This window comes from Papilio xuthus, unplaced genomic scaffold (genome assembly GCF_000836235.2).
Source record: "Papilio xuthus unplaced genomic scaffold, Pxut_1.1 DF824888.1, whole genome shotgun sequence".
NCBI lineage: Eukaryota > Metazoa > Arthropoda > Insecta > Lepidoptera > Papilionidae > Papilio > Papilio xuthus.
In genome coordinates, this window is record NW_013533761.1 from 3,217,462 (window position 1) to 3,240,177 (window position 22,716).

Sequence of the window (22,716 nt, forward strand, 5' to 3'; positions counted from 1 at the left end):
TTGACATTTGTAAAGGAATTACGGTCAACGGTAACAAGACATCTATTAATTTGTTTTATAAGCCATTTTGACGTTTATCGATTGTTTTTCATCGAAGAGGAAGTGCGTGTGAGAATTCGATCCAACGTCCTCTTGTTCAAACGACGGTTTGATTGCTGATTACATTATTTTATAAGGGTTTGTTAACACATTTGGGTGTAGTCTGTTTAATTATATTACATTGTTCCCATCGGTTCCGTTATTACTTGTTACCTTGGTTATATTACTGGAATTAAAACTTTTGGGCTGACAAATGCCACATCTATTTTCACTTTTGTTTCAGCCTAAGAATAAATAAATAGTGACGTATTTTATTTTGGATTATACTATTTTTTGTAAGTCAAATGATCAACCGTCTAGTTTGCGTAAAGATGTCTAATTTATCCGTCAGAGGTCGTGCACACGGCCGTACGTTTGGAGTGTTTTGTATTCATTTCGCGAAGGTAGAGGTCGTTCGACCCGGCTCTAGTCCCATGCTCGTTACGCTTTTGCATGCCGCCCGCCGACGCCGGAATCCCCCATTCCTGGAGCGTTTCGATATTGGCAAAACGAAAGCATCGCGCCCATGAATTTTTATAGCGCGCTAGGTTATTTCTGACGTAGTATGTAACTTCCGTATCTAAATATATTTCTCAATGAAATGATTTTATATGAATTTGAATTAAAGTTTACTTTTCAGCTTTTATAATATGTTTAACTTTATCTTTACTAAAATAGAATCTTTAAGAGAGATTCATGTGTTCTATTACGTTAACTAAGATTTACCTCATGACATTGTTAAATGCGACTATGCATATGCTATATTATCTTTTACCTAAGTGTTATGACAAGAAAATTACTAGAAATCTTCCTTGATTGACGCGTTCGTTACTTCGTGGCCATTCAATAACCGGTCGTTGTAAAACAAGATGTCGCAGATGGGAACATCATAAAATCCGCGGATTTGTTGATCCGACAACCCAATCTCTTTATATGTGTTGTGCAAGCGATTATAATCTATGCGACCTTGGAATAAGCTCAAATGTCGCTTGTAGGTATGACGTTGGAAGGTATGGGCTTTGCTAGCGGTTGTCAGAATCAGTAATGGCGGCGGTGTAACGGTGGGCCGGCCGTGACAGACGTGACTCGCGACTTCGATTCTCCAGAGGTGCAAAATTTTGATGTTATCGTATGACATTGTGACGTATATAAATTATCTTTTTCGCGCCTGCATTTTACAATATTTTCTTACGTTCTACCAACTCACAATCAGATTTTATTCAAGAAAAAATAAAGTAATTTCATAATGTACACATAATGTTTTATAGATTGTGATAATTGTTTCACGTTGTAAAACCAAATTGTTAGAGTTTGTTTATTTTAACTAATTCTACTAATTTAGTATCTTCAGATTCAAAATACTAGGCATAATCGTAGGTAGATATTAACATAATGTTTGGCCATTAGTTTAAAACACAAACATTTTCTACATCCTTGACCTTTCCCCATTAAGGGCCTGCTTTGAGTAGAGTGCAACTCGATGCATGTTTGCACAAACGTTGCACAATTGTGCCGAGCGGAACTGCTGTGTCCTGATAAATGCACACATTTGCATAACTATGTAGGACTGCATTCGTTACTAAAATTCGATATTTCGCTTCATAGATCTTTTTACAGCACACATACACACTTATGTATGAAGGTACTTTGATATTCGATATGTGAATGGCCGCTTTGCTCTCTGGTAAGCGGATTTAAAGGTACGATTACATCGCTGGATAGAGCGGATACCGAACGCACTGACACTAGTCGAATTACTTTATTATTGCAACCTGTTTTCTGATTATTTTAAATTAAAAGTTGGTATGCTTCTACTGCTCCTGATGTCACACTGAATTTGTACGGTACAATTGTTGAACTTACCCGATTTTTTTTTTGAAAGATTAGTTGCCGGCATTGGAAAATTCTTAACGTGTAACATTATGTATAACTAAGCAAATATTAATAGTACATCAACTATTATAGTTAAAGGATAAAAAATGCGTCGTTCTAAATTCTCTTAAAAGTTACTCTGTATAGGTTCGTGGACGCCTGTGAAGCAAGTCCGCTCAATTCGGCGCCCCGTTCGTCACGCGACAGGTTGGCGGATGTAGGTGTCGGCAAATATTAGCAGTTACCTAATTCCGTACCGGTAGACGTGTTTACTTTATTGGCTAACTGTCGTTCTTATAGTCTTACATGTACTCGACGACCGGGTGGGTAGTTTTTATTGAAATTTTATTGTTAGTCTCACTCAAAGTGTCATGAAATTGTTATTGGTAGCAGATTTGAATAAATTTGCTATATATTGCTTTTTACTTACGTAATACATATAGTGTTTATGTTATGAAATTTTTTCATTCGGTAAGAACGACTGTTAAGGTTTATGTATATCATTTATCGTGCTCCAAATAAGTTTTTATTCAATGTGGGTTGAGATGATTACGTTTTTTCTCCTATTTTGAAGTCAATTGAGTTTGTACGAATAATTTTTTGTGACATCACATTTTAAATAAGAATAACAGGATCGTTTAATATTTCAACTAGCTAATGTCAAAGTTTCCTTTTAATGGATTTCAACAATAAAAAAGCCCCTTATATCTTTAACATCAATTGCATATTTGCCAATAGCTTCTACACACCGTATTCATAATGAGTGTAGTGCAGTTCTCACTTGTCCCGATGACATGATGACAGCTCACCGTATTACCTGTAACACTTGGACGGTTTTCGTAACAATGCATTCTTCTCGGTTCATCGACACCGCGTGACGATATTCAAATACTAGCCGGTGACGTCACAGCGCGGTCGAGAGTTCCGCCGCAACGCAAGGTCGACCGCCCGCGCCGATCAATGGAACCTCTCCCTCCCCCCTACCACTACCACCACACCACTATCAAATCGATCAATGGACTACACGTGGCGATCGATACTATGTAAATTTGAATGCACATATTATCGAGATGCCTTCGATTATGTAATTTCAATAAATTTGGGTTTTGTAAATTACCACACATTAAGGATTGGTGAAAACAACTTAACTATTAGCAAATGTTACAACTTAACGCAAAGGTAAAAACAAAAAAGTTTTGTCTAGAATGTTACATATAATCTTTCTACTTAAAAAAATTACAGGAAAGGTTAATTACTTGTGGATGGCCTACTAAGTATTTCTAATTCCATGTGTGAGATTAATTCAAATATTTTAGCTTTTGCTATAACCCTGTCTCTCGGTGGAAAAGATCGTACAGTGCTTACAATTCCAGCCATAAATTGTTCAATTTCATCCGGTGGTGGGGTGTTTTTCATAGAATCTATTAAATACTGCACAAGTAAAGTGCTAGGTATGTTATCATTTAGTTCATCTTTTGTAGTGATCCTTGGCTGAGGGTAGTATTGAGTTGGCGACGGCGTTGATGCTGGCAGTGTACCATGTGGTTGTCGATTAACCTCTGGTGTAGTTAGCAGAGTATCAGATTGTTCCCAAATTTCCAATTTAAGTGAATTAGCAATATCCTCTTCTTCGTAAACGTTGTCAACGCTTTCAAAATGTGGTGCTTCTGAAATTGGACATGAAGTAGGCCTTTCCTTCATATGTGGTAACAAGAAAGACATTTTATCTTCATACTTCCATTTCTTTTTGGGAACACTAGCCATCCCACTTTCACTATCTCTCCTCTTTCTTACACAACGCCTGTACGCATCTCGCAGCAGTGCCCACGCTTTTTTACATTCTCTTGCTGAAACAAGGAAAACAAATACATTTTTAAGTTTCATATTAGTCTCTGTCTGTGTCAATTTAACATTTTAAAAAGTAAAAAAATATACTCGTATTCTTGAAAAAAAAACAGTACACATATGATCATTGCTCTGTAAGAACGTAAAATAAGTTCTCTTACCGCTACTTTGAAGTTTTTTTCCTATTTCGTTCCACGCCTGTTCCTTTTTCTGATTGTTACTGTAATATTTATTATTTAAATCATAAAGGTGTTTGTATTTTCTCACAATTTGTATGAGCTTTTCGTTATCCATAACGAAAAGAAAACACGTCTGCGCGATCCCGATACTTTATTCTCACTGCGCGGGGAGAGGATACAGACACAGACAGACATGACCTGCACAGATTAAAAATATACTTACTGTGCTGCTGGCGCCCGGCCGCGACGCACGTCTGTCCGCGTCTGCGCGGCTGTGTAAGATAGATATAAATACGTTAAAGCACGCTGTATAGAATAATATTTTGTCTGCCACGATACGTGTCTGGCACGCTCGATATCTATATTTTAGTCGAGGACTATCCATCATTCAGTGGACAGTGTCGGGTCGATTGTTTATCGGTGTCGCCTCATGCGTGTCGGTCACTGATAATAGTCAGTTAAATGCCCTATTAGAGACGATGCAGTTGAGCGGTACTCACGGTACATATGGTACAGCACTCGGTAAACAGTCACATGCTCGGATCGACCTACACCTACGCCCCCTAGCGTCAATCCACGGCCTTATCTTCGTCTATTCAGTTCTATAACCACTGAAACCTATAGCGGATAGCGCGCTATTTGGAACTGCTGTTTGCATTTGCTGCAGCCTTTGTCACATAGTATTTGCTGCGGCCCTAGGACTTTAGAATGTTATGTACAATTTATATCTATTAAAATAACCTTATTAAACTATCGTTTATTCATAAAGATTAATACGTGTAAGATGCTAAAGTAAATTTCTGTTGTTTTTAGGATGCCATAACAGACCGTATCCCTAGATGGTGATAACGGGTGTGTATGCTTCTCTATGCCTTTACTAGGCAAGTGGTCCTCGTTTACGCCGACAGCTAGGTCGTTAAGGCTATAATTAGCCCTTACGATGAACTGTATAATGACCAAAGGTTGAATAACGAAGGCTTCGAAGCCAGGCACTGATGAATCACTAGATTAGACCTTGTTATATCCAAATATTACCATCTTATTGATTACTAGCTGTCGCCCACAACTCCGTCCGCGCGGGATTAAAAATAGATGTTGGGCGATTCTCAGACCTATTCAATATGCTCACAAATTTCATGAGAATCGGTCAAGCCGTTTCGGTGGAGTAAGGGAACGAAAATTGTGACACGAGAATTTTATATATAAGATACATATAGTTTATGCAGCTGTACATAGTTTTGGTTGAATTTTTAGGTTAATAATAGTTGTAAGTCTGTGGCAGAGGTTGATAAGTTGATACATTTAAGATCCATAACGAAATTTATTTTAATCAAGCTATTTTAAGGCAGTCGACGTAGCATAGTTCACAGAGATGTTTTAGATGTATCTTACCAATATAAGTGCGAATGTTTGGATGGATAGATATTAATGAGAAGGTATCTCCAGAACGGATGCTTAGATGTCGCTGAAATTTGGCATAGAAGTAGATCATAGGATACTCACTAAGTTTTTTGTTTCGCGCGCACGTAGTCTTACATATACAATGAATACATACATATATAAAACTGTATCACATTGACTTATTTCGCCGTATCACTACTTAGCATAACATACGATCACCACGCTGAGTCACGTTGGATTTTAATAAGCAATCCGCGGAAAAATATTCAAGGACTTGAGCCGTTTCGTTTGTCTTCTTGGAAATTTCGTCACCGCTTCTGTGTAAGCTGACTTCCTTTCGGTCTCTTCTCTAATGTCCTGTTATCCTGGTCTTTATAAAGTTTTCCTGTCTTTTGGGACGTATTAATTTAAATATTATTTATTTCTGTTTGGTTCCCACGTGTCATAACGTGGCCATATCATTTACATTGATTCTAATCGCTGATAATCGCTGAAATGGCTGGACCGATTTTTAGAATGTTCTTTTTGTTCGATTCGTATTCGTAGAATGTCACATTCAATAGAGATTTTTTATATACACTAGTTACCACGTCATGTTAACAAATATAAATATTATCATCCAAATCATCATTCTCTTTAATAAGGTTAGCTTAAGTTTAATTATACTTAAGAATTTAATTTAAAAGAGTTTTAATAAGTAGTACTCTGTGGACATGTGGATAACGTACTTACGTAGCGTCGTTCTACGTGCGTCGCGTCTTTTTATCTCGAAGGTGTTAAATGGACAATGTCGTCAAAGCGACGTTTTAAATTCCGATATCCGGTGCGATTTGTACTGCTGCTGCGCCCTCAGGAATGTTAAGTGCTCGACGATCGTAAAATTAACCGGTCCTTAATGGCCCGCAAATGAATCGGGAGGTATTTGAAAAAAACGTTTAAGTTCAATCGATGATTAGTATGTGTTATTGATTGAGGATGTCCTTTTTCTTCGCAAATGGAGTTATAGCTTACCTTTTTTATACGAAAATAAATGATTTTAACGCTTAATTTGTGGTTTTGTTTTATGAGCTATAAAAACTTTATTATTTTAAATATCATCGAACTTTTGCACATTTTAAATTAAATTATTTTATTTATTTTGTGTCTGACTGGATACAAATTTTCTATAGCTATGTAGACTGCACTTCAGTATACATCCACAATCAACAATCATAAATCCCTTATTATTATATTGTTTTAGTTATTATCAACTTGGGCAAACATATAATCGGATTCATGCTAATTCTTCAAAGCAAAGTTCTTGTTTCATAACAATAAACCTAATGCACGTCTTCTGAATGTTTGTAACTTGCAACAGATTAAGTCTTCGCGTCATCGTCTCTTAATGACGTATCGAAATCGTCAAATCGTCACTTCGTTAATGGAGGTCTGTCATCGAGGCGACCCCTTTAAGCTCTCGCTTCCTCGCCTCCATATGTCACTGGGAGACAGATAACTGTGGCCCGTCATAGTGGATAAAATTACCCTCTTCTTGTTCCCTTCCGCGACAGATGGCTAACAAAAAACGTTCACGTAGAATCGATAGTGAGCGTAGATTACTCTTGACGTATAACGAAATCATTAGAGTAATGATGCTGCCTTAAATGGATTGAGCGGTTGACCGGAAAACGCGTAACAATGCACTTTCACTATCTAAAGGAGATAAGCAATTAAACTAGTTATTATTTACCGAGCTGATTGTTATAATTATTTTATAATTTACGTCAGATTCAGAAGACCACTATTTATAGGAAAGTAGAATCTTAAGATTAGGTCTGTCAAGTCTTGTACGAAATTACTATTCTAGTATTAGTTTTAATTCAGTAGCTCCCTTAACAAATAATCTTTAGTGGGATACAGGACTTTTAGCTAGTCATTTTCAATAATGTTTGACAGAATATTATTAGAAGTTATAACTGTCGAAAGACCTCAAAAAATTTTTTTTAAGGAGTTTCGAGATCTTAAGACCAGGTTCGGTGTGTGTTTAAGGTCACTGTTAATGTACGACAGCACCTTAAAAACTTCTTGGTTATTCGTGATGATCATTGTATTTCTTGTAGTATTTTTCCTATAGCTTTCAGTATGAGAAATAATCGTTAACTACGTCACGATTACGATATAATAAATAAAACATATCGTAGACGTAAAAGAAAATTGCAAAGCAGAAAAGAATAGTGATTTCAAATAATAAATGAAAATAATTAAGCCATAATTCATGATTAGATGAAGAATGTTAATGTAAACTTTGATGCACGCTTCGGAGAAGTTCGCCGAATAACAGATGTTTCCTTTGCATTTTGTACAGCGCTTTATCTTTTGCAAAGAGCACGAAGCATTATACAAATAACGGTACCACTGTTGTCATCTTGCTATATATTTCCTTTTCCACGTCATTATTTTACTATAGAGCTGCCTGTTTGGTGCCTAATTTTAATTTAATAGTTATGTAATAATAGCATTCAACCTAATGTAGTAAATGTAATAAAGAGAATCGATAATTAGAATCGATTGTTTCATCTCTTATTTCCGCGTAATCGCCAACGAAACGCAAACGTAACGGAAGGGAGTAAGTGGATCTGTGGTATCCCCGATGGCGGGCGGAAGTGCGCGGATGTTGCGTCAGCGCCGGAAGCAGACGCCCTCTGTGTCACCGCGCCGTCACCACGCGCACATCATCACAGGATCATTATCAACGCAATTTTACACACAATCATTTAAATATGAATCACTTGAAATTAGAACTTTATAACTTAACTTTTATCAAAGCTAAATATAGTTGCTCATTGAATTCTAATACTATCTCCATTCTATACTATACTATTAAGGCGAAGTCTTGGCAGGTTTCATAACATAATGAGCTATTTCTTCTGTTCCAGCAGTCTGAATTGATTTCTTTCTATTAAAAACATATATAAATTACTTTTATACGTTTATTACCCACTTTGTCATCGAAACTGAGAACAACACGGAGCATACATTCATAACGAGCCGGCGGAAATGAGGGGTCATTAAACAATATCCAAATCGCATTCGGACCCAACAGTGAACGATGTCTCGAATACGACAAAACGATGGAAAACAAATAATGTGCTACAAAAAACTAATGGTGGCAATCGATCACTCCCATCTCTGTGTGGTTGTAATTATTTCCGAACGGAAATGGAGACGAGATAATTCTGCGATGTATTCCCTTCCCTCACCTCCGAGCGCCGGGTGCCCTTACGTATGCGACGAGATACATAAATATATTGTACCCTGGACCGCTTCCATAGCGCAGTGTAAAATTGCCGTTTGACGTCAGCAATTCCGCATTACATGTTTACGATCTCATCGAACACTTAATCAACTGTAAGACCGTGCGCTTATATATTAAACCAATCAAAATATGTTAATAGTGGGCACGGCTCCCGGTGGCGCGCCTCGACTGCACAAGAGTCGACTTGGCGGCGCTAAATTTATGATCATGTCTCCTCAATTAACTGGTGATTCGGTGGCTTCCATTATTTCGCGTAAAATGTGCGGGCGATTCCCGCATCCGGCGATTACATCTACAGTACCTATAATTTGTGATGCGCTTGCGCCGAGCGCTGCCGACCGCCGATTTTTGTTAGATAAAAAACGGAAGGGTTCACCTTGCCCCGTTTCTCCGCGGTTTATTTGTTTGTTTTTGTTCGAGTCTTTTGCACCTGCCTTACGCTTTGTTTTTCCTCTTGCTCGTCCGCTTTAAATGAGATTTTGCCAGTCATATTTTTTAGTAAGTTTTCACCCGTCGTTAATGCCGTACCCACTTATTTATGCGCATTGCGTTTTATTGGTTTACTTATGGTTTGTTTTTTTTTTTAATTTTACTGACATTATTTTATGCGGCTAATGTCTTGAAATGAATTTAAAGGTAATATAAAATGTTATATTCTCAATTCTATTGTGACGATGATAATTCATGCAACGAATTCGATATTCATTTCAACGATGACGTACTAATTTGTCGTGTTGCTTTTAATAAAGAACGCTTTTAAACCGTTTTTACTTGTAACAGTGGTAATAATAGGTTTAAATGTTTGTTACAGAGTCGGCGGGCGTCGCCGGCGTGGTCGGGCGCGTGCCGGCGACCGGATGCGCCACAGGCGACATAATGTGGCTGCTTGATGAGCCCAATCAGCCCTATGAAGGTAATTATAGTGCTCTTAGACATTCCCACCTAACATCTCATGTAAGAACTACACGGAAGATAGTATTTAATCATGTTTTATTTATATTTTTCAGATTGCGAGCAGCTCCTCTGCTTCCGGTACTACAATGGCGAGAGTGACGACTGCGTGGCGGAGTCCTCAGCACTCCCGCCGCGCTTCAAAGTCGACCTCAAGAAACTGCCTCTTCGTCTTAAAGAGGGCATTTCAAGGAAACGGAGCGGCGACCGCGTGTCGCCCTTCTCATATAACAATGAGAGCTTCGAGATGAACTCCGAGAACGTCCCCCGAGTGGAGCACGTGTCCGGCACCAGTCAAGACATCAAGCATCTTAGCGACAACGTCAACAAATGCTCAATTAGCGCTTTAGCGAGTAGCGAGAACAAACTCGAACAAACAAAATGTGATCCTAGCAAATGTTTTATTAGTAACATAGGTAATGAATCTCAGTCCGTAAATAGTGAATCTCATAGTGCTATGGAATGTAGGCCGACGTCTTCGGGTGTGAAGAAAAAGTACCCGCCCCCCGTCGATACCGCCGGCTGTATGATTTTGAATGGCGTCAAAAAGAAATCAAAAACAAATAGCGGCTTCGATTCGCCCACTTCACCCGAAACCGAGTATTATAAAATATGGTCGCCAAAGAATCCTTGCAAAATAATGAAATTCGTATACGACGTGGAAGGTGCCAACGTGCCAAATGATGCGGAAAAATCTCCGGTACCTCCCCTGCCGCCGAGACAATCGCACAAGCCGCTCGAGAGAATGCACGCATTGTCTCCGCCTCAGGTACCGAGACACAGAAAGCCGAAAAAACTAACAAAGCCCGAAGATGCGTTCACGTTTGAGTTGATAGACACGGATGAACAGTTTTTTACCGATAAAAATATTAATCATTCATCTGTTCTACAAGGAGGAATTAATGACTTCAGACCGGGGGAGTTTTTCTCCGGTAAACAGGTAGCTATGTCATCAACTACTAGTTTTTGGAGAGAGGGTCAGAATGTAGCTCCTCTGGCGACCCCGGAGACCGATGGCAGCTTATGCGAGTCGACTGTCTCTTCCATGAAATTATCTAAGTTAAACGACGATAGAAAAACAAACGATGTACCTGGTTCACCTAGTGTAAGTAGAAATAAAATTATGTTTATAAAAGATATTGGACCTGATAATTATATAACGACGACGTTTGCTCGGAAAGACAAGCCAAATGTCATCAGCGACGTCGTAGATGGATCAAATCCAACGCCAAATTACTCAAAGTCTGAAGAAAAAGCTCAGAACACTTTTATAAATGATATTAGTAATCATTCGGAATTCGAAGATGATAATAGAAACCAAATAGAAGAGAAAGAGATAACGGTTATGAAAGGACACAAGCCGCTGACGAGGCAAGGCTCCGGTCGCGCAAACACGCCCACCATGATGACTGCTTTCTTAAATTCTTCACATATCGATGGGCCGAGTAGAGAAGTGGACAGTTCGAATGCTCCTAGTTCCTGCAACTCTTCACATTCGGGTTCACCCGTCGACGAATCTAGCAAGCCGTTGCCGAGCGTGGGCACGATGATTATGAACCGCAAGTACTCGTGCGATAGCTCAACGCCGAAACATTCTAGTCTGCCTCGACATTTACTTAAGAACCTGGGCTGTGAAGGCACCCCTAAACATTCGCCGCATAAAACAGCTAATGTTTCAAAAAATCCCGAGAGTCCGTTGAGGCCTCATCCAAGAGTACTGTCAAGGGTCGCAGCGCTAGCGGGGTCAGCAACGCCGCAGTGCCCCCCGACACCGACACATCACGCGCGGAGGCCTCGGCCTCTCCCGCCGCCAGATTTACATCCTCCTCCCATACAGAACGCGGAGAATTTCGAAATGGTTGAATTCACGAGCGAGCTTAGAACATCGGAGATTAGATCTCCAAATTTGGAGTTTGTGAATAGCAATCATTTCACCATCGTGCACGCCGGGCCCCCGGATGACGTGGTCCTGAGGCGGCCGCCGGCCGACGACAGCGACGATAACGACAACGCGCTCGCCTCGCCCACGCCGCTGCGTCACATGGCGGGAATCAGGTTGCCCTCCATACCGGAGCGCGCCTCCCGACAGATGGCGCTCACTGGAGATTTTCCCGCCAATATGATTGGAGGGATCATCGAGTGCGAAGAACCTTTACCTGCAGGTCGGCCACGCAACTAAGATTTTACATAATAGTCGCACCTCATTGTTTTAGTCTTACCAATTTAAGAATGTTATTTGCATGTTGCAGGTTGGGAGGCACGTATGGATAGCCACGGGCGCGTGTTCTACATCGACCACGTGAACCGCACGACCACATGGTCGCGGCCCGGCGCCAACGGCAGCGCCCCACGCTCGCCCGCCCCCGAGGTGCAGCGGCGACAACTCGATAGGAGGTCATTATTACACATTAATAGGACACCATTAATTTTAAAAAAATATCTGTACTCTACGTTTGTACCCAAGTGCTGTGGAGACATATAAACTTTTAGTTAACTCTTTCTAGTTGGATAACTTGAAAGAGTTTACGGTTTACAGGGATTTGGTGCTTTCTAAACGCATTGATATATGTATGTATATGTAGTTGATATATGTAGTTCAATGAGTAAAACATAAACAAGATGCTTATATCCTTCAGATACCAGTCAATCCGACGGACGATGACGCGCACGCAGCTGGGAGACGAGGCGAGTGCGCCGGCGGCGGCGGGCCCCTCGCGTGCGCCCCCCGTACTACCTGCACCCCCCGCGCCCGTCGCACCCGTCGCACCAGCCGCGCCCACCGCGCCCACCGCGCCGCACCCCGCAGCTGAGTTCCTCGCCAGACCTGACTTCTACTCCATATTACATATGAATCAGGTACGAAATCATTTTTCAATGGACGCATGAAATGGAAGATTTTTTTTGTGTCACACTAACTACTACTACTAAGAATAGTGCCCTATAAAAACAGTAAAACTTAGAAAGATAATTTTCACAAATATCATAGCCATACTATGTTTCCAGGAAGCGTCCGCACTGTACAACGGGAACTCAACTCTGAAGCACATGATATCAAAGATCAGGCGCGACACCTCCTCCTTCGAGCGGTATCAACACAACCGCGACTTGGTGGCGCTCGTCAACATGTTCAGCGAGCAGGACCGCGACCTCCCGCTCGGCTGGGACACCAAGCTCGACCGCAATGGAAAGGTAACACTATTAACACACTGTTAAAGTACATTATTATATGACCTTCTATGAGAAGGCTGGAAAAGATAGGTTTACGTACGTGGACATTTTCTGACAAAAACTCGTCCTTTCAAATATTATTTAGGTGTTGGTTAGTGCATGCGTAAACGTATGTATCTAAAAGAATCGAGAAAGGTGTGTCAGGACCACGCCATATGGAGGTCCGTGATCTCTGCCTACAGCCTCTGGGTTACGGGCGTGAGTGATTTTTCTGTGTGTACATTTATTTGAAGGAAGACATGTGAATGTAGACATTTGTGTAATGCATAACATGTAGCGATTCTTCGTGGACCACGTGCTGCGTCGCACCACGTTCATGGACCCGCGTCTGCCGCGCGCCGCCCGCCCCCCCGCGCGCCCCGCCGCGCCCTACTCCCCGCTGCCGCAGAGACGTCGTCTGCAGGAACAGGCACGATAACACATCACATCACATCACATCACATCACTCACTCTATATAACTACATATGCTTTTATTTATCTGGTTTTTAATGTGGGAAAACCCAAGAAATTAGATCGAAGTTAGAAAAAAAAATTAAGCTCTAATATTTAAATTAGACCTCGTAATATACAAAAAATTAAAATAGACCATAACTTTTTGATACTACTAGCGCCATCTCTTAGGAAAATTATGTTATAAGTTTTAGAATTTCTATAAACTATTTATGAAAGCATATTTTACTAATTATTCAAAAGTATCTTTGCATTACAAAAACAATTTAAAAAATTGAAGCAATATTAAAATTATTTTAAAATAATTTTTATTTAATGAGTGGTTTTAAAAAAGTGTTATTTATAGGTTGCCTGTTTTAAATGTAACTAATTTGTATAGTTCAGTTATTTTTCTGTATTTGTGTTGTTTCCCTTTTAGAATGTAAACATTTTCATTCGATATTAAATATTGCTATAATACGAAGATAACAGTGGGTTTAGTTTAAATCCACAAATCTACTACAATTAGCTAAAAGATTTGTTATGAATTTAAACAATCTTATTCTATGCTGACAAATATTTTGATTATACAAAATTTTCAGCAAAATATAAACACATTCACGCATTCTTTATCGTAATTTGCATCATTTTTTTTGTAAATCCTTGACACTTCTTTACAAATATACAGCAGTTTTTATAATATACATATCAACACCATCTGTCGGCTTGCCTTGACAAACATGGTTCTTTAATCTTTGTTAAAACTTGTTTTAGCCTTGTTTTGATAATTTTACGAACTTTAAGTTCTTGTTCTAGATACTTAATTTTAGTATTATTTGAGCATAATTATTTACATTTCATTTACTGTAAAAAGAAATTTTCTATATGGTGTTTTTTTTATTTGCTATTTAGTATGTAATTAAGAATTTTTGATGTTATAAGATTGATGTTTTTGTTAAATGTTTTTAGAGTTTAGCATGATTTTGTACATTTGTCTTGTTGCTAGCTGATTTTGTTTTGTTAGCATGTTTATATGTTTTTTTGTTCGTGTTTGTTTTTGCATGACTTTGCTAGTACAAGCTAATATTATGGAATTTTATGTGTGTGTAAATGTTTAGTTTGTGTCATTGTTTCATGTTTTTTGTTATTTTTTCTGATAATGGGTTTTCATAGCTTTATTTAATCGAATGAAAGTCGTTTCTCATATTCAAAATTTTGTCGTCAGGCTCCGACGCCGCCGCCGCGTCCTCCCATCACCACATCGGATGCGTATGCACATAATTCACATCAAGAAATCCCAGTCGCGTACAATGATAAGGTAACATTTATTGTCGATATAAACTATACTAATTATTTTTACAAATAACACCTTAAAATATATTAAAATGTGCGAAAAACAAATATAAAGAAATACTTGGATTCTCTCTTTCATGGCTTACGTAATGTAGTGAATAATTACTAATTTAATCGTAAATATTTAGGTGGTGGCGTTCCTTCGTCAGCCGAATATAATGTCAATAGTGCGGGAGCGTTGCGCGTGCAGCAGCGCGCTCAGGGACAAGATCAACGCGGTGCGCGTGGAGGGCGCGCACGCGCTCGCACGACACCAGAACGACGTGCAACTCACATGTCTGCTCAGGTCAGTACTACAGTAGAACAAGTCAACGCCAATCCTAGTCTAGTCTAGCCTTTACACGAGACAATTCCGCGTTCCGTCTGATGAGTGTATCGGAAGCCTTATTTTAGTCATCTTCCCCTTCCCACCCTTTTTTTGTAAGAAAAGCATGCGAAGAGGAAGTGGATCCGACAGAAGAGCGAACGCATAAGAAGAGGAAATATTTCTCTTTTGTTCCTGCCTGTGCGTAAGTAAGATTTTTTGTAGGTTTGTTACACATTTTCAATTATAATATTAAGTAGAAGTTTTGATATAAGGTTCATTAACGGGACATAACTCAACATAAGCCCCTTCTTAATTTGAACGTATTTGAACATTCTAGATGGTATTTTTGCTTAGTTATTGTCAACGGCAATGCAAACATTATTTCCGTGAAAACCCGTACCGTTACATGAAAATTACAAAATTACAGAGAACTCGTAGATTTAATTTAATGACACGATGGTAATTATACACTCGACGATCCGCCATTTTGCGGATGTGCGATCTAAAAAAATGTCATTCTATTGCTGTGAATCACAGATAATATAATACTATACTAGTATAGAAACACCAACACATACAAAGATATGTAATCAATGTACGTTTTGTTTCTGCATATTGAGCGATAGATGTCGCTTATCTCAAAATGTATCAATGCCTCGCATTTTGAATTAAAAAAAATCAAACTTAAAAACTTTATAACATTACTAGCGTACCCGACAGACGTTGTCCTGTCTACACGTCTTTAATTTGAATAAATTAATATAAAGTTAATATTTGATGAAAACTGTGAATCTTAACCATTCCCAGATACCCTTGAACACATACAAAAAATTTCATCAAAATCGGTCCAGTCGTTTGAGAGAAGTTCAGTGATATACACACTCACAGAAGAATTATATATATAAAGAGATAAATACGAATGTTTAGATGAATTTTTGTTCGCTAAATTTGAATGTAGGCATAGAAATAGAACATAGTCTGGAAGAACACAAAGTCTATTAAGTTTTTATAAGTTCGCGTCGACGGAGTTGCAGACGACAGCTACTATTAAAGATGTACTAATTTCAATAATAATTCCATCATCTGTTGTCTTATATCATGTCAGCTGAGGGAAAAATTATCATTGCATTAATTTAAATTCTATATTGTTTACAAGAAATGGAAATCACGTAGTAACAGTGTCGAGATACTTATCTAGATTTGAATCTCTCGTGTTTATATTCAAACGCCGACGTAAACTCCACATACAGTTATGCGCATGCGCAACACGCGTTGTTTGTTTTTGTTTTACATGACGGATAGATGTGGTATAGAAAGCTTTATTCTAACTTGTGCTTGATCTTAATATCATAGGATTTAATATAATATATTAGTAGTTAGTTAAAATCCCAAGACAAAGGAGTTTTGTATCTTGTAAAACAATTGAAGTTTGGATGATTGAATACTTATGCATTCTCTTGCATTTTACAAGAATTTATGCACATTCTTATTTGAAAAATGACGAGCAGACCAAATAAACAGTCGGTATGAATTCACTTTAATTTTTCTTCCGATGTATTTTGTCTATTTTCATCTTACTTCTTACTAATATTATAAATGTGAAAGTTTGGATAGATGTATGTTAGAAGGTATCTCCAGTACGGCTCAACGAAATTTGATGAAATTTGGCACATATGGAAGAACATATAGGATATTATTATGTTTTTCGTTAAATCTGCGCGGACGGAGTTGCCGGTGACAACTATTATATAAATAAATTCATCTTCGGATAGATTTTAAGGATCGTTGCGTTTGTTTATCTTGATAGTTTCGAGGGAATCTTTACTAACTGAAATAGTTATCGTGTATTCGTTGTAGAGTCTAGTGGTATTTTTGGTTAGTTTTATAGCCGCTAGAGAAATGTAGAGGTTATCTTGTTTACTAACCGTTTCCGTCGATAAACAATAATTAGGGTACTCGTTAACCCACTTTAATGACGCTAATTGTGTTCCTTTGTTGAGCTCTTTCTGTTAAATCATACTAAAATGCTTGTAATTAGTTTCTAGTTTCTCTGCATACATTTTTGACAAAAGAGATTTTAGATTTATTCATAATTGTTAGTTTAAATAAAACAACTTATAAACTTATAAACTATATCTCTCTCTTTCTCTCTCTCTCTCTTTTTCTCTATCTCTGCAGTCTTAAGACGTCCACGGCTGGACATAGGTCTCCCCCAAAGATCGCCACGATGAGGGGAGGGGGGAATCTTCTAAAGAGTATAGATACGTGTTAAAAGTCCAAAAATCAATAAGATTTTGTTTATCATACTAAAGTTACTAGAGTTCGCTTTTAAAGTAATATAAAATCGCTTCCGCTTATGACAGTATGCACAGCCCAGTGGCTCAAGTTACATTTCCTTTACAAAGGCAAAGAATTCCCAAAGATAAGATTTACTGCACTTGACACACCTTTACTAAATACCTTCTAATGATTAGTGATACCGTCCATAAAAACCTGCCCTGCCCCACTGAACACTATTAATTATTTTTATTTTTTATTTCAACAGTCTTTTTTAATTATTTTGTTAGTAAAGTTTTTGAAATATACCAAAATATAGTTATTCTTAAAAACCCATTTTAATTATAATTAAATTAGTTTTTTAATTAATGATCTTTTAAATTCTATTTGACATTGAAAAACAAAAAAATATATAAATATATATTATTTTCTCTCTTTAATTTTTTTTAGGGACTTGTTCTTTTGAACATGTCAGTCCCATAATCAACAAACAAATAATCAATCAACTTAGGAGCTAATTACAAATTATATATTTCAAATAGAATGAGGCATTAATAATATGTTTTTTACATGTATTACGACAATGAAAACCCTCTATAACAATGAGTAAGACTAAGCGCCCTAATGCAACGTTAATCCACCTTTAAACTTCATTCCCATATTATCCTTATCAGTGACAGGACTATTGGTACATAATACCTCTAATGTATTTACTTATGTATAAAGATTATATAGATTTACATAAACGGTAATCTAACCTATGACTAAGTTATCCAACTATGTACCTTCGTGATTTCATCCTTGTGGACTATTAGTTAAATAAAAAAAAATGGAATTATGTTCTTTAATAATTTTGATTTTATACAGCAAACTTCTTTACTTAATAAATCATTTCTAAATTATCTTTTCAAATGTACCTAATCACCATAAAAATAAGCACCTTTATACACAGTGTAAAGCTTTTTTTATATCATTATGTGGCAAACGAGCGAGCGGCCACCTGAAATCGCTGAAACAGCTAAGTGACCGTTGCCCATAGACATACGCAATTTCATATGCGTTGCCAACCTTTAATCGACGGAGGAGAGGATGCACAGAAAGAAAATATTTTCCCCTTCCATGCATCGTCACATCCGGAAAGTCCACTTCCACTTCCCATTCTTTCCTTATGAGAAAAAGGGTGAGAATGAAGGGAAGTGAAGGGAATTCAAAAATAATTCTAATCCACCATCGTAAGTATCTCGTTGCGCTCGCTACGTACACATTAAATCGTCTACGCGAGTCTTCTTGGCGTTCAGGTATAGCGACTACACGTCAACTGTATAGATTTACTCCGCCATCTTGAAAAATGCAGCGACTTCTCTCACAACGATCCTAACAATCAGATTGCGAGCGATTGGTTTTAGCGACGCAAGGACAAAATGTCAGCGACGTGTGCGAAGCTCCATAACATTGTATTGTGAAGTCGCTTAGAGATTACAATTGCCAAGTTGTGAAGATATACGTTGCCTTGTCATCATGTCATGGATAAAAATCTGTAATTTATTAATTACTTTGACCAGTATTAAACTGTTGTAAACTGTCTAACCTAACCTAACACTCGTATCTTTTATACACTTAATTATGCAAGATATTTATAGAGTAAAAAAAAGTCGATAACAAATTTAACAGAAGCTGTTAGGGGTCGCTTTTATCTAAATATCGCTTATCTTGTAGATAAAATATGGAACAAATTCCACGCGCGCATAAACCAATGTTAATGGCCATTAAGAGACACATATTTTAAAAAAATTAACATATATTATATTTTTTATTTTTCTACATTTTTACTATTTAATGGAATAAAAATGGTAATAATGTAGTATTGAATTATAATTATTATTATTTATGAGAGTGTTATATAATTTTAATTATCTTAATTGGAAATTGATTCGAAATTTTAAATATTATAATATTTTACCCATAAACTAATGTAATCGAATAAATCCATAGTAAAATGAATAACTAGAAAATAAGTTTAGTCCGGCAAATATTAATTCAATGAAAAAAAAATTACTGTAGAAAAATAACAAAAATATTTTACGACCAGTCTCCTAATTTGATTCACTAGGTCTTTTTTTATTTTTATAGTAATCAAATGTGAATAACACGCGAATATTTTGCATATTATATTAAGTATCAATCACTAGCTGTCGATCGCGTTCAGTTCGCGCCGAATAAAAAACAATCATGCCATTACGTTCTTCCAGACATCCGTCTACATCCATACCCAATTCCATCCAGATTCATGTAGAAGTTCTGATGATCTTTTAACAAACATCCGTCATAAACATTCGCATTTTTAATATAAAAGTACTAGCAGCAGCCAACGACTCAGTCCGCGCGGAATTAAAAAAAAAGTTAATAGGTAGTCTATGTGTTCTTCCAGACTATGTTCAATATCTATGCCTAATTTCAACGAGATCCATGAAAGCGTCCCGCAGATACCATCAAACTAACATCCATCCAACTAAATATTCGCATCTATATATAATATATAAAAGAAAGTCGTGTTAGTTACACTATTTATAACCCAAGAACGGCTTTACCGATATGGTTGAAAATTGGTGAGGAGGTAACTTAAAGCCAGGAGACGAACATAGGATACTATTTTTTATTTTTTCTTTTTATATTTTTCGAATTTATACCTTGAAGAACTGTTTTTTATTTAACTTATCTATATTAAGTTTTTTTATATATCAACGCGGACGGAGTTGCGGGCGACAGCTAGTTTATAATATAACATTTATTATGATAAAGATAAGAAGATATGAGTATAATTTATGTTCTAAACAAGCTTTTGCGATGCATATGTTTTCTTAGAACTATTCTATTTTAAATTCTAGTTTCTGTTTTACCGAAACTTATGTAGGGCTTTTTGAGCATAACAACACATTTTGTAGATTATCTTAAAGAAGCAGTATATTAGTAGTTATATTTTAAAGAATTCTTAAATTCAGCAATTGAATAAATAAAGATAAGATAAAACCAAATTATTGAATATTTTTTCATCGCTATATCATGTTTTTTATACAATAACTGCCATTTTTTGTAGTCTTATATCTTACTAATATTATAAATGCGAATGAATGGATGTTTGTTTGTTTGAAGGTATCTCTATAACGGCTGCATAGATCTCGTTGTAATTTGGCATAGATATAGAACATAGTCTGAATGAAAACATAGGCTACTAATTTAGTTTCTTTTTAATTCCGCGCGGACGGAGTCGCAGGTGTAGCTAGTCTTTCTCTAAATGGAAGATGCTAGTAAATATATTTATCGTTGGCATAAAAAATGTGCGTGTGTTGTATAATGCATGTAATTTGCAATGATAATGTCTTCCATAAAGGGCCGTTAATTTTCCTAAGATAATGTCGTCTGTTTACCTATGTAGCGTTGTAAATGCGTATTGCGTTTTTTATTTGGATTTATCACGTGATATTCATACATTTCTTGTCATCGTCTATGAGTTATGATTACTCAATTACTAAGATAGTGTTATATGTAATGGAAATCTTTTAAATAAATAAAACGAAGAGTCAAAAATAATAGTTTATTGTTGAATCTAAATTGTAAAACGCAATAGCTATAGATTGACATTATTGTGAAACTATTTCTACGCATAATTTAAACCAAAATAACTCTATTTTGATGAGTAATTTCTACAACTCTATGGAAAATTATCTTCGCGCAAATCGATTGACATCCTGCTTTGTCATTACCAATAACTTCTTGTAGATTTTAATTTTGTATTTATCACAAAAAAAGGTGTTGATAGAAGGGTTCCGTTTTTTTCCTATGAGGTACAGAACCCTAAAAAATAATAAATTGGTGACTAGGAAATTAATTATAATATATTTGGAACAACTTTATTTATTTTATGCTAGTTTTTGCCCGTGATCTTCCAGATTGTGTTCTACGTCTATAACAAATTTCATAGAGAGCCATACTTGGTAACGAAAATCCATCTAAACATTCGCATTAATAATATTAGATGTTTGTCTTTGGAATAATTTAAAATAGACTTTACTAATTAAAAATAATAGTTTTTTAACAAAGAAAATTAAGAAAAAGTTAACAGTCGTATTGATATTATGTTCAACGAATTTAGTAAACGGAAATATTAAATATTTAAGTGTCAAAAGCTTGATTATCCTACGAGTGTTCACATCCGTAGTTCGCGTGCCAACAACAAACAGATCATTATTTTAATTACACGCAATTCAATTGTAAACTGACAAAGCATGTTTTCATGCTCGGCTCAACATGCTGTTCGACCGATAAATTAAACTCCCAAATAAACACAAATCGACCAACGTAGAGGTATAAAGTTATATCTTTAAAGATATCTAATTAGAAATGTAACCCTATTCATCCATGCTTTGATGTCGAGTCCTTAATGCTCTCAACTTTTTCACGGCCTGTTAATTTTTTCATACGCCTGCCAGTATTTAACGCTTGGCACATTTTCATTCGAGACAGGGAATTACGCCAATGCAATCATTATGAATCATTTTACTTCGTACTAATATTATGAATGCGAAAGTTTGGCTGGATGTTTGTTTGAAGATATCTCCGGAACGCCGCAACGGATCATATAGAACATAGTCTGGAAGAACACATATGCTACTTTTTAATTTTTTTTTATTCCGCGCGGACAGAGTCGCGACAGCTAGTCATTGAATAAATCATATAATTATTACATACAAATAGAACTTTATTGTCTACTATTAAGGTTCAAATTGCAATAGCACTTGAGATGAGTCATAGTGATTCAGTTACGATATAATTGGGTACGTGCTGATGACTGTTTCAATGACGCCACTAAATTATATCTTTCGCGCAATCCATCCCGCGTTTATGTTTGTAAACAAACAAAGCTCGGTCGAGTGGCGAATGGTGAGTGCTACCCCCGCGAATACTTAACTGAATTTCAATAACTCTAAACATCACTCAATGCTTACATATAACCAATTCAGTTTATATCCAAAACAATACAATGCAACTTCAATCTTATTTCCAAGCAGTAATGGTATCTAATTCAGTGTAACTGTTTAGTATTATTTTAGCCATTCCTGAAGTCCTGAGTCATAATTGACACAGATACACGCACTTAGGAAATTTCCCTCGAAAATACATCTCTAGGATTCGTGATTACGAAAATACTAATCTTTCCAAGAGGCACTTACTCTGCCCGAGCGTAAAAAAAATAATCAGTAGCGTATATACTCTTTTAGGCTATGGTCTACATCGATGCCAAATTTCAGCGAGATCTATGCAGTCGTTCTGGAGATATATTGTATATTCCTAAGATCTAAGGAGCCATTACCTTAGTGGTTCCAGTTACATGAGCTTTTGTCGTCGAATTTGTACATTATGACATTGTTTTTATTTTTCCCACGCCCTCTACTTTTATACCTATCACTTGATATTATAGGCTAGTTTGTTCATGAGGGAACCA

General features: G+C 36.9%; 2 protein-coding genes across 5 annotated transcripts in view; one reads left to right on the forward strand and one right to left on the reverse strand.

Annotated features, from left to right (window-relative positions):
• Window positions 1-22,716, forward strand: part of Hecw (Hecw ubiquitin protein ligase) — an 81,528-nt gene that overhangs the window by 28,034 nt on the left and 30,778 nt on the right. For all 4 annotated transcript variants that reach the window (XM_013325034.1, XM_013325035.1, XM_013325033.1 and 1 more), the window contains 8 exons: window positions 9,482-9,583; window positions 9,678-11,783; window positions 11,871-12,015; window positions 12,258-12,477; window positions 12,625-12,810; window positions 13,127-13,258; window positions 14,505-14,597; window positions 14,761-14,918. In XM_013325034.1, coding sequence (XP_013180488.1) covers window positions 9,482-9,583; window positions 9,678-11,783; window positions 11,871-12,015; window positions 12,258-12,477; window positions 12,625-12,810; window positions 13,127-13,258; window positions 14,505-14,597; window positions 14,761-14,918 — 3,142 coding nt within the window. The remainder of the gene's footprint in view (window positions 1-9,481; window positions 9,584-9,677; window positions 11,784-11,870; window positions 12,016-12,257; window positions 12,478-12,624; window positions 12,811-13,126; window positions 13,259-14,504; window positions 14,598-14,760; window positions 14,919-22,716) is intronic.
• LOC106127077 (transcription factor Adf-1-like) lies at window positions 2,648-4,176 on the reverse strand. The gene is made up of 2 exons (XM_013325040.1): window positions 3,957-4,176; window positions 2,648-3,797 (listed from the first exon to the last, which is right to left on the reverse strand). Exons 1-2 carry the CDS (start codon window positions 4,087-4,089, stop codon window positions 3,199-3,201), a joined length of 732 nt encoding a protein of 243 aa, XP_013180494.1. The 5' UTR covers window positions 4,090-4,176; the 3' UTR covers window positions 2,648-3,198.